The 19,057-nt window shown below is 40.3% G+C and overlaps 1 protein-coding gene across 1 annotated transcript in view; it reads right to left on the bottom strand.

Annotated features, from left to right (window-relative positions):
• The window catches only part of LOC127953780 (basement membrane-specific heparan sulfate proteoglycan core protein), a 287,372-nt gene that overhangs the window by 94,320 nt on the left and 173,995 nt on the right, over nucleotides 1-19,057 (bottom strand). The window contains exons 11-13 of the mRNA XM_052553074.1: nucleotides 6,761-6,841; nucleotides 6,558-6,692; nucleotides 6,159-6,329 (exon numbers count right to left, since the gene is read on the bottom strand). Of these exons, the coding sequence (XP_052409034.1) occupies nucleotides 6,159-6,329; nucleotides 6,558-6,692; nucleotides 6,761-6,841 (387 nt within the window). The remainder of the gene's footprint in view (nucleotides 1-6,158; nucleotides 6,330-6,557; nucleotides 6,693-6,760; nucleotides 6,842-19,057) is intronic.

The following is a 19,057-nucleotide window of genomic DNA, read 5'->3' as shown; positions in this document are numbered from 1 at the left end:
CTAATAAAAATAATATTATTGATAGTATTAGTAACATTTGTGTTCCATACATAGTCATGCTTCATTTTCAATGACTATTTCCTTTATTTGCAAATTGATGAGAAATTTTTACATTTTGAAATCGTGTAATATCATAGTAGGGGAGAGCAGGGGCAAAAGTAAAAGTTTTCAGAAAAACATAATTTTAAAAGATAATGTTGTAGACTGAGATATATTTCTACTGTGGCCAGTAACTCAGAAGTGTGGTCCTTCAATACCAGGTGGTATTTTGTAGAAATGTAGAAAGACTTGAGTATAATTTCACTTTGAACATAAGTTGCACATTGTTACTTTCAACCCCGTCGGAGGGGAAAAAAATAACACACAAGTGGGTCAAAAGTAACACAACAATATAAGCTAGATTTTTTTTCTGTTACTTTTATTTTTATTAAGTATACCAGACTATGAACTTGTTAATATGTAACTGCAAACATATCTTGTCCTTTACTTTTGCAAAAAGTTATTAAATTACATTTTCATAGTTGTATTTTGAATTTAAATATTGTTCATCCAATAATTAAAATTATGTCATTAATAACTCACCCTCATGTTGTTCCAAACCAGTGAGACCTCCGTTCATCTTCGGAACACAGTTTAAGATATTTTAGATTTAGTCCGAGAGCTCTCAGTCCCTCCATTGAAGCTGTGTGAATGGTATATTGTCCAGGTCCAGGAAGGTAAGGAAAACATCATCAAGTGAGGTTTCAAAACACTGCAGTGTAGTGATATCCGGTTCGCGAACGAATCATTCGATGTAACAAGATCTTCTTGAACCAGTTCACCAAATCGAAATGAATCGTTTAAAACAGTTCGCGTCTCCAATAAGCATTAATGCACAAATTACTTAAGCTGTTAACTTTTGTAACATGGCTGACACTCCCTCTGGGTTAAAACAAGCCAATATCCCGGAGTAATTAATTTACTCAAACAGTACACTGACTGAACTGCTGTGAAGAGGGAACTGAAGATGAACACCGAGCCAACCCAGATAATGAACAAAGGATTGACTCATCGGTTTTCGGATCACCAGTAGTTCTTTTGAACAGTTCGATTCAATAAACCGGTTGAAGAAAACTGTTCACTGGTTCTTTTGCGCTCTACGTAATCACGTCATTTGCAATGATTGCCCTTGATTCTAGTCTTCGGTTTACCTGGGCTCATAACATTAGCACAGAAACAGTTCAGAATCAATCACCAAAAAAAAAAAAAAAAACAATAACCCAGTTCAGTTCAGATGCTCTGTGTGTCATTCTGCTTCACACTGAATCACACAACACATGCGCAGTATCATCAGCTCCTCGGTTCTCGAATCGGTCGCGTTTGACAGAAACGGTTCTTGACTCTAGAAGAGTCAATCTTTTGTTCATTATCTGGCTCGGCTCGATGTTCATTTTCAGTTCTCTCTTCACAGCAGTTCAGTCAGTGTATTGTTTGAGCAAATGAATTACTCCAGGATATTGGTTTGTTTGAACTCAGAGGGAGTGTCAGCCACATTAAAAAAAGTTAAAAGCTTAAGTCATTTGTGGATTAATGCTTATTGGAGATGCGGACCATTTAAACGATTAAGTTTGATTTGGTGAACTGGTTCAAGAAGATCCGGTTACATCGAGTGATATAACTACACTGCAGTGTTTTGAAACCTCTCAACAGACCAGTGAGAAGACAATGCTGAATAAAGTCATAGTTTTTACTATTTTTGGACCAAAATGTATTTTCGATGCTTCAAAAAATTCTAACTTACCCTCTGATGTCACATGAACTACTTTGATGATGTTTTTCTTAACCTTCTGGACATGGAGAGTATACCGTGCACATAGTTTCAATCGAGGGACAGAAAGATCTTGGAGTAAATATAAAATATCTAAAACTGTGTTCTGAAGATGAACGGAGGTCTCATGGGTTTGGAAAAACATGAGGGTGAGACATAATGACATAATTTTGATTATTGGGTGAGCTAACCCTTTAAGTTTCAGCAAATGCCTCATGACCGTACAAACTTGATTTAAAATATATATATATATATATATATATATATATATATATATATATATATATATATATATATATATTACATATATAGTACAGACCAAAAGTTTGGACACACCTTCTCATTCAAAGAGTTTTCTTTATTTTCTTGACTATGAAAATTGTAGATTCACACTGACAGCATCAAAACTATGAATTAACACATATGGAATTATATATGGAATTATAAACATAACAAAAAAGTGTGAAACAACTGAAAATATGTCATATTCTAGGTTCTTCAAAGTAGCCACCTTTTGATTTGATTACTGCTTTGCACACTCTTGGCATTCTCTTGATGAGCTTCAAGAGGTAGTCACCAGAAATGGTCTTCCAACAGTCTTGAAGGAGTTCCCCGAGAGAGGGCACCTCAACGCCATTTAATTGACCAGTGGTACCTGCACCAGGACAAACCGATGAACCCATGCTCACCGAGCCGCCATCCCCGGGAGGCCGAGTGTGGAAAGCTGGTTGTATCATCCACAGAGCAGTCCCGCAAGGTGCCCCTGAGCGAACCGTCAGCCTGGATGGGGGAACCGTACGAGTGGTCCTAGACTAAGGCAGCTTGATCACCCTTGCCCGGGGTCATTAACACATCTTAGTGATACTGGACTATGCAACCCGGTACCCCAAAGCCGTGCCCCTCAGGAAGGGCACTTCCTGAGCCATTGGCCGTGATTTGTTCATGCTATTCAGTCGAGTGGGAATACCACAGGACATATTGACTGACCAGGGAACCCCCTTCATGTCTCAGCTCATGGCAGAGCTCTGCCAGCTCCTTAAGGTGAAGCAGCTCCACACTTCAGTATACCACCCCCAGACGGATGGATTGGTTGAAAGGTTCAACCAGACACTGAAACAGATGTTGCGACGAGTTGTGGCGGAAGATGGGCGCGACCTGATGCTCCCCTATGTGTTATTCGGCATCCGAGAGGTCCCTCAGGCGTCCACTGGGTTCACGCCTTTTGAGTTGCTGTTCGGCCGACAGCCCCACGGGCTGTTGAATGTGGCAAGAGAGGCATGGGAGCAACAGCCAGCCCCCCCATAGAACCGTTATCGAACATATGCGAGAAATGCGTGAGATGATAGAACGGGTGATGCCCCTTGTCCAAGAGTCCCAACGTGCCCAGAAACGGCTGTATGACCGGCCAGCCCAGCCAAGGGAATTCCAACCTGGGGACAGAGTGCTGGTTCTTGTGCTGACTGTGACTTCCAAATTCCTAGCCTCCTGGCAGGGACCCTATACCATCATAGAGAAAGTGGGGCCAGTAACGTATCGTGTTCGCCAGGTGGGATGCCCGAAGGAGCAGCAGATATACCACATCAACCTGCTCAAGAGGTGGGTGGCCCCCCAGGAGCAACTGGCAGCTTGTTGAACAGCTATGTTCAACTGACCCCAGTGGTCGCGGGCAGGGGAACAGCTCACCCCAATGCAGAAGGCAGAGATAACCACCCTGGTCAGACAATTAAAAAATGTGTTCAATACGCTACCCGGGCAAACCCGGATTATACAACATGAGATCCGCGGCCCTACCGAATCCCGGAGGCTCGCCGGCAGGCTGTTGAGGAGGAAGTAGCCTGGATGCACCACCTGAGAATCATTGAGAAATCCCGCAGCCCCTGGTCCAGTCCCATCGTAAGGGTCCCAAAAAAAGATGGTACTCTCCAGTTTTTTAACGATTTCAGTGGCTGAATGAAATGAAATCTCAAGCTTTGATGGTTACCCCATGCCCCGTGTGGATGAGCTTTTGGTGAGGTTAGGCGGGGCCTGTTACATCTCTACGCTCAATCTGACCAAGGGCTATTGGCAGGTGCCCCTCACCCCGGACTCAAAGGAGAAGACTGCATTCAGTACCCCTAGTGGCCACTGGCATCACCGGGTTCTCCCTTTTGGCCTTCACGGGGCTCCTGCCACATTCCAGAGAATGATGGACATCATTTTGCAACCGCACCAATTGGTGAACAGGGAGGAACTTCTCAATCGGTTATGGAGAGTGCTAATGGAGTTGCGGCGAGCTGGACTTACTGCTAATCCAAAGAAGTGCCACCTAGGACTTGCAGAGGCACAATACCTGGGCTACCAGATTGGCCGGGGGCTAATCTGACCTCAGAGCAGGAAGATAGAGGTGGTTCAGCAAGCGTCGCAGCCCACCAACAAAATTCAGGTGCGTGCCTTTTTGGGATTACCCGGATATTATCGCTGCTTCATACCAAATTTCTCCTCAATAGCCAGCCCTTTGACAGACCTGACCAAAAAAGGGCAGCCAGAAAAGCTACAGACGGATGCTTCTGACACAGGCCTGGGTGCAGTCCTTTCCCAAGAGAAAGGAGGAGAGGAGTACCCAGTGGTATACATCAGTCGGAAGCTCACCCCAGCAGAGACTCGATATGCAGCCGTGGCGAAAGAAGCACTTGCCATCAAGTGGGCCATCCTAGAGTTGAGGTATTACTTGTTGGGCTGCACCTTAACTCTTATCACAGACCACGCTCCGCTCCGGTGGATGGCCCGGGCCAAAGATACTAATTCCAGGGTCACCAGATGGTTCTTGGCCCTCCAGGATTTCCACTTCAGGGTTCAGCATCGGGCTGGGGCGGCTCATGGCAATGCCGACAGTCTCTCCAGGATGTGGTCACTATGGTCAGGCCTGTCAAATAACACTTCCCTCCCTCCCCCCAATCTCCCTTTTCTCTCCACAGATGTTCACGCAGTACCATGATGGCGCTTTGGGGGGGGGGGGGGTGGCGAGCCAGCTAACGAGGGATTAGCGTCACCCAGGAAACAGCGCTTACACTGCAATCACTGGGGAGTGCATGGTGATCACCGACACCTGAACCCCATCAGCAGAACAGCTTTTAAGCATAGGAAAAGGAGAGGTAGTTGAGCTTTGACTCCAGAACAAAACTAACGCTGTGTTCTGGCTCTCTTTTCAGATTCAGGTGTCTGAGGAACAGCACGTCACGCCCCACCCACTGATACTTTTTGCTGCACAACCAAGACTCCTGCACCAGAGCACGTCGGCACTGCACAGTCTACTTGCACCCACTGCTCAATAAATCGCCCCTCTGGGGACTTCATTGCATTACTGTCAATCGTGTGATCACTCTCCCCGCCACAATATATATATATATATATATATATATATATATATATATATATATATATTTATTTTTTATTTTTTTATTTTTTTATTTTTTTTGTGTATTTTTTTTGTAAAACATTTTTTCAACAGAATTAACAATATAAAAGATTTAATTACATTAGCATAGTACAAATTCTAAACATAATGTAGCAGTAGGACTATTCATTTTTCCATCCAGTTGTTTTTATGCATACATTAAAAATGTGGATTAAAACATCTGGAAACACTGCAAATTCATAGGTGGAGGTGTAAACCTAAATATAACCAAAGATAAATGCGACATAGCAGTTGCCCAGAGAGTGATGTTCCTCTATGTCTAGAAATGCCCTCTCATAAACTGGATAAAACTGGACCTCTGTTTGTCTTTCTGATGCTCACTCTAGACATATTCTTTTGGTATAATATTACACAAACATTTTAAAAAATGATGCAAGACACAGAATTTCACAGAATAGCATGCACCGGAACAAAATAAATACTTAGTAAAAATTCGTTCCCACAGAAACTTTTTAAACCTGATTTAACATTTATACTTATAAAATCTGAAAATGCAAACTTTAGGATGTGTTAAAGGGCTAAATAACCTGTAGATTGATCATTACTGTGACAGATGAAACAAGAAAAACAACACAACTAATAAAAAAAAAAATTGTTTCAATACTTTACTTTTAGTACTCGAAAACAGTTTTACGGACCTAACTGCGGGAAATGATGACAAAATCACGTGATATTTCTCAGCTCTGTCAAGTGTTGCATGTTGAACATGATTAGAATGCAAATGCAGTAAAAGGCTCTGAGAAAATCGCTTTGTTACTTTCGTCCAACGTTAATTTCGACCCCGCTCTTCCCTCATCTTAGATCTCAAAAAAAAAAAAAAAAAGATTTCTCTTTATATCACTCTCATACATTCTTATCTAGTTCTGTCTCATTCAAACTGATCATGTTTGAACTCACCAGTGACCCATACTTCCTGTGTGTTGCTGTAGGTTGTGTTATATGCTGGTTCTCCTCTCTCTGCTCTGCACACATAAACTCCTGTGTGTTTTAGAGCAGCAGAACTGACAGTGTAGTTTCCTCCAGCTCCTCTGCTGCTGTCTGAGAGCAGCTGATAAAGATGTTTGTTGTCTACAAAAAATAAGAATTCATGTAGATTTCACCTTAAGGAGCTTTTGCTGTATGCTTTTACACTTTAAATTATGTTTGTTGGGGTAATTCATTGTATTCAGTTTGACTCTATTAGGGCCAGATCAAAGCTCATGGAAATTATGGGCACCAGTACATGCACATAAAACCAATTAATAAAACCAGTTAAATGAGTTTTTACCACATGAAGCACATTATATACAGTATTACCAGGTGAAGCAGTTACAGAGAACCAGCTGAATGTCCATTCTGTAGAGGAGCCATAAACCTCACAGATCAGAGTCACTGGATCTCCTTCAGTCAACCACTTCTGTGGAGAAACACTTAAAACTGCCTGGACTCTATCTAAAAAAGAGAAATCACTCATTAATAACATATAAAGAGTGTGTGTATGAAGAGACGATCAAGCTCACCTGATACTGTCAGTGTAACTTCATCACTGATGTTTGATGTTCGTGATCCTCCTCTCTCTGCTCCATAACAGGAGTATTTACCTGTGACAGACTCATTAACAGACGTGAATGTGTGTTCCTGCAGGTCACTGGAGTTGTAGAATGCACTGTATTTATACCAGACATACCGCCAGCTAGTGACTCCTTCACCATCAATGGCACATCTGAGAGTGACTGTCTCTCCTCTGAATACATGATGATTGGGTTTGATGCTTAATTTGGCTTTTGGTTTTTCTGTGCAATGACAACAATTTACAATGAAAACAATGAGCTGTTTTAGAGAATAAAAACTGGAGTAAAAGACATTCATGCTAAATTAGGTTAAACTGTTATTTTCTATAAATATAACAGGCAATTATTTAGGCTTATGCAATCATTTGTGCAGTATGTATGTAAATAAGGTCTAAACTTGCCATATATTGTCAATGTTACTGGTTCACTGACATCGGTGTAATATCCCCCTCTTTGTGCTCTGCACCTGTACTCTCCTCCATCAGAGACTTTCACTGAATCAACTGTTTTAGTTGAAGCTTCAGTAGATTCAGTGTTTGAGTTTTTACTCCAGAGAAACTCCAATCCATCCCATGACTGATCCACCTCACATCTCAGAGTAACTGAGTCTCCAGAGAACAATGAACTCTGTGGCAGCACAGTCAGAGCTGGTCTGGGAATATCTGTCAGTATAAAATCATTTGTGGCATAAGTCTTGAAAACATTTCAGCCAAAGATTTCATTCTCTCATTGGTAAACATGGTGTACGAGCCATTTCATGTATTTGTTTATGTCAATATAGCGATACTTAATAACTAAAGAATGCTAGTCATATCCAGTGTTGGGCAAGCTACTTGGGAAATGTAGTGAAGTAAGATAACAGTTACTCTACATTAAATGAAGTCTCACTAAACTAAATCTATAGCTGGGAAATGTAGCAAGCTATACACTACAGAAACATGGCAAAAGTAGTTTACTACCCCTGAGGTATATATATAAAAAAGAATGAATATAGCAAAAACGTTCAGTAGTCTATATACAGTGGCAAATCAATTAATGAATATGTCACAGAATAATTTATTCAATTAATATGTTCAAAGCACCTGACACATTCAGTAATAAATCACCTCTGTGTGTTGCTCAGAAACACACAAAAATTATTTTATGGATTTGTTTGGAACTATTTTTAAATTAAATTTTGTCTTGATATTAACTTGTTTGCTAAGGGTTTTTATAAAATCAATATCACGTTTTGCAGTCATGCTCCTATTCGCAAAAACCGCTTGTGATATTGCTTAATTTTATGTTATAATATGAAAAATATCTCATACAAGTATTTTATTCAATGTCCGAGAAAAGAAGAATTCATATCTTTATGTTACATCTGAAAAAAATATCTTGATTTAAGGCTGTTTAGATAATTGTATTGTAAAACAATTTATTTGTTTATTTTGTATTAATTATCTTATTTGAAAATTTTGGACAATTTTCAATCTTGTTTCCGACCACATCACAGTACAGAGACAGCACTCATTAAGATGATAAATGATATTCGCTTAAATTCTGATTTTGGCAAAAAATTAGTGCTGGTATTTCTAAATCTCAGTCCTGCATTTGACACTGTCGATCATAACATACTACTAGACTGACTGGAAAACTGGGTCTGGCTTTCTGGGATGGTACTCAAATGATTTAGTTCATACTTAGAAGGGAGAGGCTATTATTTGAGTGTAGGAGAGCATAAGTCTAAGTGGACGTCCATGACATGTGGAGTCCCACAAGGGTCAATTCTTGCACCGCTTTTGTTTAGCCTGTATATGCTCCCGCTAAGTCAAATAATGAGAAAGAACCAAATTGCCTATCACAGCTATATGCTGATGATACCTAGATTTACCTTGCCTTATCTCCAAATGACTACAGCCCCATTGATTCCCTCTGCCAATGTATTGGTGAAATTAATAGTTGGATGTGCCAGAACTTTCTTCAGTTAAACAAGGAAAAACTTAATTTTATTTTATTTGGAAACAAATATGAAGTTTTCTAAGTGACTGCCTTGATACCTTGACTCTAGGGGTCAAACAACTAAAAATCAAGTCCGGAATCTTGGTGTGATTCTGGAGACAGACCTTAGTTTCAGTAGTCATGTCATAGCAGTAACTAAATCAGCATACTATCATGTCAAAAACATTGCAAGAATTAGATGTTCTCTTTCGAAAGCTTCAGTCGATGCTGCGCTGCTCAGCGCATTGGAAAATGTCTAATTCGTGACCAGCTGTGAATATTGTGTATAACACATCAATAGAATTGACCCGGCGGTAATATAGCCTCGGTTGATGACGTCATCGGAGCGTGCCCACAAACCAGGGCTTAAAATAGATAAGCCACAGGTGCATCAAAAGGTTTTTTGTCTTCAGATCATTCTGTGCATGTGTGCATCAGGAAAATGAAGAAAAAGTGAAGAAAATGCTTCGCTCTCATCTGAATTATTTTCCAGACCGCAACCTTATTATCATTGCGGGGCTCTCGTAGGGATTTTGCTTGCTGCATCACCTGATCCACATATCCTTTCTCGTGATCTCGAAGCACGCTCCGGTGCTTCTTCAGTTCACGATGGGAATGATTTACCTCTTGGGCTTACCAGGCTGCAGGTCAGGCTGGTGCTGCGCTACACACTATGTCAGTATTACAGGCATACCAGGCTGACCTGTTGAAGGACTTGCGTGTGGGCAGTAGTCAATCTCTGTGGAAGAGCGGTGTACACCGCATTACACGGTGCCCATCTCTCCTCAGTGCCCTCAGGAGATCGGTCTGCTGGAGGTCTCTAGAGCGGCTAGTACGGTCATACCCTATCAGTCCGCCGCTTCAGGGCACCGAGCTAGTGGCTCTAGGCACACGAGGAAGTGTTCACTGAGCTTCGTCGAGCCACAGAATTGTCACCCTGTGCGACTAAGCATATGGCCCGTGCAATTGGCCGTTCTAGTTCAGCTTTAGTCAGCATGGGGAGGCATCTTTGGCTTAATTTGACGGGCATTGAAGAGGCATTCATCAGTTCAGCCACAGCTAGTGGCTCTAGGTGCAGAAGGAAGCATTTGCCCCTTCCCGTTATCCTCACAAAACCCTTCCATCCCCACCACTTCTTGTGCTTTGGGGGGCGGTGGTATCCAGCGAGATGTTAGATGTTCCAGTGTTTCCTGCTGTAATTCAGGACACGGATAAGCTAACATCCCCTCAAAAAGAAGTGTTAAAATTGGTACCGCTCTCAGAGAGTCTGGCAGCGTGGAAACTTCTGCCTGACATTTCTGCATGGGTTTTGAGCACAGTACGGATAGGATACAGGATACAGTTTATTCGTCATCCTCCACATTTCAACGGCGTGGTCTCCACTTCCGTGAAACCGGAGCTAATGCAGGTACTGTCTCAAGAGCTACAAACTCTTCTGGGCAAAGAGGCCGTAGAACATGATCCTCATTCAAGGAGAGAATCGGGCTATTGCAGCAGATACTTCCTGGTTCCCAAGAAGGGTGGGGGAGTGCGCCCAATCTTAGATCTTCGAGGCTTAAACCATACATTCAAAGCGTTCAAGTGATAGATGTTAACCATCAAGACATCACAATCGATCTGAAGGATCCATATTTTCAGATAGAAATTTTGCCACAAAACAAAATCTACTTCTCTCTGAGTCACCCAGTCTGGATGCGATGGCGCACAAATGGCCCAAAATGCACCTGCTTGCGTTTCCTCCAGTTCTTCTGCTTCGGCTTGCCATGCCTTGATTGACGGGATGCTACTCTGGAGAGACCCTTTGCTCTCTCGCTTCCTTCATGGGGCCAGACGACTGAGGCCTACAGTGAAAACCAAGATGCCTTCTTGGGACTTAGCTATAGTTCTTGAGGGTCTGGTTGAAACCCTCTTTGAACCTTTAGAATCAGCGTCTGATAAACTTCTGACTCTAAAAATGTTTTTTTTCTCATGGCGACAACTTCTTCAAAGAGAATTGGGAATGTGCAGGCTCTGTCTATCTCACCATCATGCTTAGACTTTGCCCCAGGGATGGTGAAAGTAATCCTCATCCTGTTTACCTGACTAAGGTTCCATTTCCAGCTGTACATCCGGTCATTCTAGAGGACTTCTGCCCTCCGCCGTTTACAACGCCGGAGCAGGAGTAATCTTAAACTTTGTCCAGTCAGTGCTCTTCAGACTTGCGTCCACCGCACAATCAGTGGAGCAACTGTTCATCTGTTATGGTGGTGGTAGCAGAGGAGCAGCTGCCACCAGGCAGACCATGTCTCATTGGGTCAGGGATGCTGTTGCTTTGGCTTATGAGGCACGCGGTCAAGCTTCACCTATAGGTCTTAGAGCTCACTCCACAAGAGGGGTCACCTTTTGTAGTGCTTTAGCAAGGGGTGGCCTTTTTACAACAGGTTTGTGATTTGGCAGGTTGGTCCTCTCTGCACACATTCATAAGATTTTATAGTTTTGATGTTCATGCTACTCAGGGCTCTCATGTCCTTGAGTCAACATCACAAGTTAATGTCTGAGGCCTTCTTGTGGTTTAGTAGCACACCTGCAAAACCTTAGGGGTCCAAACATTTTCAAACATGGCGGCATGGGTATTCTCGTTCCCAATGCGCTGAGCAGCGCCGCATCGACTGAAGCTTTCAAAAGGGAATGTTCCTGGTTACTTATCTGTAACCTTGTTCCCTGAGAAAGTGGAACGAGATGCTGCGCTGCGCTGGCGTGCTGAATATGTCCCATGACTGCTCTTCAGACAAAATGTCCTGTTGATGCACCTGTGACTCTATTTATAGCTCGGTTTGCAGGCGCGCTCCATGGACATCATCAACCGAGGCTATATTACCGCCGGGTCAATTCTATCGATGTGTTACACACATTATTCACAGCTGGTCACGAATAAGACTTTTCCCAATGCGCTGAGCAGTGCAGCATCTCATTCCGCTTCCTCAGGGAAGAAGGTTACAGTTAAGTAATCGGGAATGTTTTGTTTCCAGTCAAGACTTGGAGAAACTTGTTTATGTCTTTATCACCTGCAGGATGGACTACTGTAATGGGCTCCTCACCGGCCTTCCCAAAAAGACCATTAGACAGCTGCAGCTCATCCAGAACGCTGCTGCCAGGATTCTGACTAGAACCAGAAAATCTGAGCATATCACACCAGTCCTCAGTTCCTTACACTGGCTTCCAGATACATTTATGATTGATTTTAAAGTACTTTTAGTCATTTATAAATCACTCAATGACCTAGGACCAAAATATATTGCAGATATGTTCTCTGAATATAAACATAACAGACCACTCAGATCATTAGGATCGAGTCAGCTATAAATACCAAGGGTTCACACAAAACAAGGGGAGTCCGCCTTTAGTTACTATGCCGCCCACAGTTGGAATCAGCTTCCAGAAGAGATCAGATGTGCTAAAACACTAGTCACATTTAAATCTAGACTCAAAACTCACCTGTTTAGCTGTGCATTTATTGAATGAGCACTGTGCAATGTCCGAACGATTGCACTGTATTTTAGATATTCAATGCATTTTATGTGTAATCGTTTTCTATTTTTAACTGTTTTAAATTAATTTTAAATAAGTCATGATTTTTTCTTCATGATTAGTTTAATTTATTTTTTGTTAAGCACTTTGAATTACCATTGTGTACGAAATGTGCTATATAAATAAACATGCCTTATTTTATTTACTTGTTTATTTATTTTGCAAGGCGTGCAACATTTAATGCCATGGATTCGTGAATTTAAGATTATCTGCTCAAATTTAAGACTTTTTAAGGCTTTGATTTGTGCAAGACTGATTTATTACTTTTATGACCTCAGCCAACAAAAACCCTGATAAATTTTATATGTGCATTTTAATTTCATAGACAATTGAATAAATGCAGCTGCAAGCAACTATAAGTGAGGTTCACATTTACTCAGTATGATGCAAAGAGTAAAAAAATAGGAACAAAGGCTTTTGCAACTAAATCATGCGGGTATTGGTCTAAACCACATATTTTAGATTAGCAGCCAAGATCTCAACCCACCATTAGGGAAGAAGGAAACACTTTTGAGGAGCGGTGGATGAGGAGAGACTTCACATGCTCTGCCCTGTTAGAGCTCTCAAAATATATATCCAGAGGTCCTCCTCATGGCGGAATTCAGACCAGTTGTTAGTCTGTTTCGGGTCGCCCAAGAAGGGGCTTCCTGCTTCCAAACAGACCATTAGCAACTGGGTTGTCCAAGCTATATCTATGGCCTACCAGGTGCGCAATTTGCCTTCACCTCTGGCCGTGAGGGCTCATTCTACCAGAGACATGGTATCCTCTAGAGGATGGGACCCCCATCCAGGAGGTCTGTGATGCAGCAGGATGGGCCACCCCTCACACTTTTGTTAGATTTTACAGCCTGGACATTCCACTGACACCTGGCACCCTTGTGCTCTCGTCCTAAGTGTGCCTGTGCGCAGCTTCACACTAGGACAGGCAGGGTTCGTTGTGTCATAGTGCGTACTCGTTCCCCCAAAGTGAACGAGAACTGCGTCCCTTCGCCAAACCTCCCCCTGCCTGGGAGCACTTGCAGTTCTCGTTCCCTTTCTCAAGGACCAAGGGTTACAGTCGTAACCCGAGACATTTTACTTGTGTAAAATATTTCTATAAGTACTTTTACTTTTACTTGAGTACTGTTTTCGGGTACTCTACCCACCTCTGTATATGTATAAATAACCTCTGACACGGAGAAGAGTGAAAACTCCTCACATGACGGCTAAGTTAACGAACATAATGAACCAAATGCACTGACGGATCTTCTTCTGTCTGTTCCGCAAAATGTAAACAAATGTATATTTATTCAAGCGGAAATATTGGGGAAATATCAATTATTTGTGTCTAGGCAAAGGCATTCCTCCTGGAACAGAGCTTACGCCGGTTTAGAGGGTATTTATTTCATACACTGTGACTGCTTATTTAATGAAAAAATAATATTATATTTAATGTATAAGTTGCACGTAAAACAAACTAATGTCAATACCGTGTACTTTAATCGAATGTAGCCTAAGTTATACCTTATGCCTTTGCAGATTTGCTTTCAATTGACTCTGAATCCAGAGCCTCATCTTCAAAGCTCTTGATGTTCTTAAAGCTTCTGTTACAAATTTGAGTGAACTGCTTAAGACGACTCAGTGCGTGCGGCAGGGAACTGAAAGAATCATTCAAACTGATTCACGAACCAATTCACTGGTTTGCCAGCTGGTTTTATCAAGCCTTTGAATAGAATTCTCTTCACAGATGAATCCCGTGAAGTTTTCACTGTACAGGGCAGAAGGCAGACAGCATATCCAGCAACTACGCACAGCCATTGAAAAGGAGTCGACCAACATTCCACAGGCCACAAATAAACAACCTAATCACCTCTATGAGAAGGAGTTGTGTTGAACTACATTAGGCAAATGGTGGTCACACCAGATTCTGACTGGTTTTTGGCCCCCCTAAAACCCCCAATACAGTAAAACTGCACATTTTAGAGTGGCCTTTTATTGTGGCCAGCCTAAGGCACCCCTGTCCAATAATACTGTCTAATCAGCATCTTGATGTGCCACAGCTGTGAGATGGATGGATTATCTCGGCAAAGGATAAATGCTCACTAACACAGATTTAGACAGATTTGTGAATAGTATTTGAGAGCTATTGGCCTTTTGTGTACATAGAAAAAGTCTTAGATCTTTGAATTCAGCTCATGAAAAATGTAGGCAAGAACAAAACTGCTGCGTTTATCATTTTGTTCAGTGTATTAAAGGAATAATTTAAGATGGTTAGCCTATATACCGTTATCAGCATATGTTGAAGTAGTTTCTCTCCTTGTCTCAGAGACAGTGCTGGGGCTAAGCAAGTTTCTGATGAGGCTATAGCTTTTTTATGACTCATTAATAACATCTTAAACTTGTGTGTGTATGAAGAGATGTTCAAACTCACCTGATACTGTCAGTGTAACTTCATCACTGTCTTGTGATCTGCGTGATCCTCCTCCCTCTGCTCCATAACAGGAGTATTTTCCTGCATCAGACTTAGTAACTGAACTGAATGTGTGTTCCTGTAGTTCATTGGACCTGTAGAGTGAACCATCTTTATACCAGCTGTACTGCCAGCTAGTGACTCCTCCACCCTCAATGTCACATCTGAGAGTGACTGTCTCTCCTCTGAATACACGTTGAGCAGGTTTAATGTTCACTTTGGCTTTTGATCTTTCTGTACAACAACAACAATTCACAATAAAGAATAATGTGTTAGATAATTTAATAAATAAATCATGCAAATGTAAGGGGGTTTTAAACCCACAATCTTTAGGTTTATAGCAGGTTAGATTACAGTAACTGATGATTGATTGTAATTAAAATCATCATCTGCATTCTGAAATCAAAATCTTCATTTTTAAATCTTAAACTTTTTCAACAACTGTGGAGAAACACTTAAAACTGCTAAAACTGTTAAATCCCTAATAAATAATACATTAAGAGCCCTATTTTAACGATCTAAAGGCAAAGTGTAAAGCACACGGCCCAGATGCACTCATGCAGGGCGTGTCCAAATCCATTCTTAATGGTTAATGGGTGGTTTTGGGCATAACGTACAATAAACCAATTAGAGTCTCATCTTCCATTCCCTTTAAGAGCCAGTTGCGCTTGTGCCATGATGGATTTTTTTATTTACACGGTGGAATTTGGCAAGCGCAAAGACAGAACTGCGTCTCCGAGATGAAACAGAAATGCTCGTGTGAGAGTAAATAGATTTTAATTAATTTCCTAATTCTGATGCGATGACTATCCATGATGATATGTAGGCATATATACTGTATGTATGTATGTATGTATGTATGTATATATATATATATATATATATATATATATATATATATATATATATATATATATATATATTAGCCTACAAAAAATTCTTATACATTGCAATCATTTAATTTTTAATATTTGGCATGTTTGTGTGCTGCTGTGCGTCCCTGTGTTTAATAAGCAGTGTGTACGCGTGTTGTGGACCCGCCTAAACTAACATGCTCTTTAAATAACGAAGAATAAACATTGCGCCAGACTTTAGATCAGGTTTGAGTTGGTCTATGGAGCAGTCTAATTTCAGCTCTTTAAAATAGTATTGCGCCTGCAATGCGCCTGAACACACCTCTTTTTTTAGATAAGCACGCCCATAGGCGCAAAAATGAGCCAAATGTTTTTTAAACGCATAATTAAATGACATGGTGCTGGACGGGAAAATGCGTACATCGCTGGACTGAAACTAGCAAACACACTTGCACTGCGTCTTGCATCCTATTGCGCCGGGTGTATTATAGGGCCTTAAATGTGTGTGTATATGAAGTGATGATCAAAATCACCTGATACTGTCAGTGTGACTGCATCACTGTTTTGTGAGGTGCGTGATCCTTCTCTCTCTGCTCCATAACAGGAGAATTTACCTGCGTCAGACTCAGTAACAGGAATAAATATGTGTTCCAGTAGTTCACTGAAAGCATTAGCTGAAAAGTCTTTACACCAGCTGTACTGCCAGCCAGTGACTCCTTCACCATCAATGTCACATCTGAGAGTTACTGTCTCACCACTGAATACATGATGAGCAGGTTTAATGCTCACTTTGGCTTTTGGTCTTTATGTACAACAACAACAATTTACTACAGTATTAAAAAAATGTGCTGTTAAGTAGTAGTATACCTTATTGTCCTCGAGAGGAAAATTGTTTTAGACTACAACATTGCTGCATGACCTACATACTGTACAATCTACATACAATAGATAAAACAAACAATATAAAAGATAAAATGGAAAGAAAACCTTAAGATAAACATCTGTTAAATGGGCACACAGATACTGGTACAAAGGAGTTCTTGTATAGATTTAGCTTACACCTCGGGACTCTGTATCTTCTGCCAGAGGGAAGCAGTTCATATTGTGAGTTTAAAACATGACTCTGATCGCCAATGTTCCTTTCCACCTGGTTAAGAATACATTCCTCATATAAATCCTGGAGGTTACAATCTCTCTCATGCCAGACAATTTTAGATTATGTCAATTTCAAGTGCATCAACTTAGATTTAAGCTTCACTGAAAGATTACCAAACCATACTGTGATCCCATACCTAACAATACTTTCTAAAACAGCTTTATAAAACCGCCTACTGACATTTTTGTTCACACCTTACAGATGTAATCTGTAACAAAAAGTATAATCTTTGTTCTAGGCAAGTACAAACCCATTCAATATGTGTATTCCATGTAAGTGAGCTCTCTGTATAAACACCCAGATACTTGTAGGTCTGCAACTGGGTAATATGATGGTTTTGTATAACCACTCGTTGATGGTCACCAATACATTTTGGATCAAATACAATTTCCTGTGTCTTTTTTGTGTTAATTACCAACTCATTTTTATCACACCAGTCATTAAACATACTTATTTCTGCTTGATAAATGGTGCTAACATTATCATGCTCATAAAGTAGACTTAAAATGGCTGTGTCATCTGAATATTTAAAAACATAATTCTGTGAATGCCAGTTTGAGCATTCATTTGTGAAAAGTGTGAAAAGAATAGGTGAACTGACACAGCCTTGAGGTACACCAGTACCACTACTCTTTAGCTGTGAAATGCAACCTTTTACTTTTACACATTGGTTTCTATCTGTTTAAAAAGAATAATACCATTTGGTAATAAGTTGGTTAACACACAGTCATTCATGTTTCTACTGTGTGAGCACATTTGCCTGACTGTAAAGCATTCATGCTAAATAAGGTAAGACTGAAGTGTTGTTCTCTGTAGTTGTTGGGCAGTGTGGTCACTTGTATCTTATGAAATCATTTGCACATTGTGCAAGGAAAAGTACATGTTATATTTGCTCACTGCTAATGGTCATTTATAAAACTTGTTTTAAAAAAGTGTTTATAATCAAATTGTTTATTTTCTCATCTTGCTTGTAACCGTTAGTGAGGTATCAGCCATGTGTTATGACATATATAAGTGAAAATCCCTCACCTTCAGTGTGTCCAGACTGAATGTGTGAAATCAGCACTAAAACACAAAGAGAAAAAACTCATTACAGTGTGAACAAGGAGCTGATCAACTTTCCTTTATACTTTAGACATAAAAGTTTAAAGCAATGCCATAATTTTACTCTCAACTTGTTTTTCTAGATTCTAGATGTAGTGTATTTCTGTAAAAACCTACCAGAGTCTGAAAACGGTGACCGTTATGAATAGTAACTCACATTACATTATTGTTCAGATAAACACCAAAATATTATTTTAATGGCTTATAGATTTCATCATAGCAGAGAGAATTTGAACTTGTTTAGGGAACTTGAAGCAAATACTTTTAGTAACTGTGTACTATAGTGAACATCTACTAAGGCATCAGGGACAGTAAACTGTAAAACAAACCAACAGAACTGATTCAACAAACACCATTAAACAGCACAAACCTGAATGACTGAACAAACACAATGATCTACATCACAGCAGAGTACATTTCTCTTTCACAAACAGTGCTAAATTTCTCTTCCTCTCTCAAACTCATCTTTCACTCATATAACATAGAGCTGGATTTGAAACTCGGAGCAACAAGAAAAGACATAAATCAAGGAACACTAAATTAGAAAACTTACATAATATAATAGCAATTACCATCAACTGAAATACATAGTAATACATACTAATACTCACAGAGCACAAGAGGAAGTTTACTGAGCTCCATACTGACTATATGATGAGAGCAGGTAAAGACACAGACTGTGTTAAAGCCTCAAGACTTCCTGAAACTTACAGTACTATCTTTAGAAATATCATGACAAATAAAAATAAAAAATAAAAAAACTCATGTGTTATAGAAATATTTTGATAATACTGATAATCTTGTAATGTTTTCAGAAAAGGTCACTCTAACATGCATGTTTTCTATATTTGAATCATATTTTATCAAATTGATAAGCTTGGATTTCATTATAATAATAAGTAAAATTCTGTTGTGTATATTGAATGATAGAAGTAGCAGAAACTTCATCACTGAGTGATGTCACTGACCTGAAACATATGTTGAGTATATAAATATATGCACAAACTTTGCTCTTCTTCCATCAAAGTTTTCTTAAAATCCTCTTTAAAACACATGAACCCATTCAACCTGCAACATTTTCATAACAGTATGCATGAACAGGATGCATTGGTTCATTAAACTCCTGCTGTTTACTG

The sequence above is a fragment of the Carassius gibelio genome, chromosome A3, assembly GCF_023724105.1.
Source record: "Carassius gibelio isolate Cgi1373 ecotype wild population from Czech Republic chromosome A3, carGib1.2-hapl.c, whole genome shotgun sequence".
NCBI classification, from domain to species: domain Eukaryota; kingdom Metazoa; phylum Chordata; class Actinopteri; order Cypriniformes; family Cyprinidae; genus Carassius; species Carassius gibelio.
Note: the sequence above shows the minus strand (reverse complement) of the source record. Positions and strands in the feature narration are given on the sequence as shown.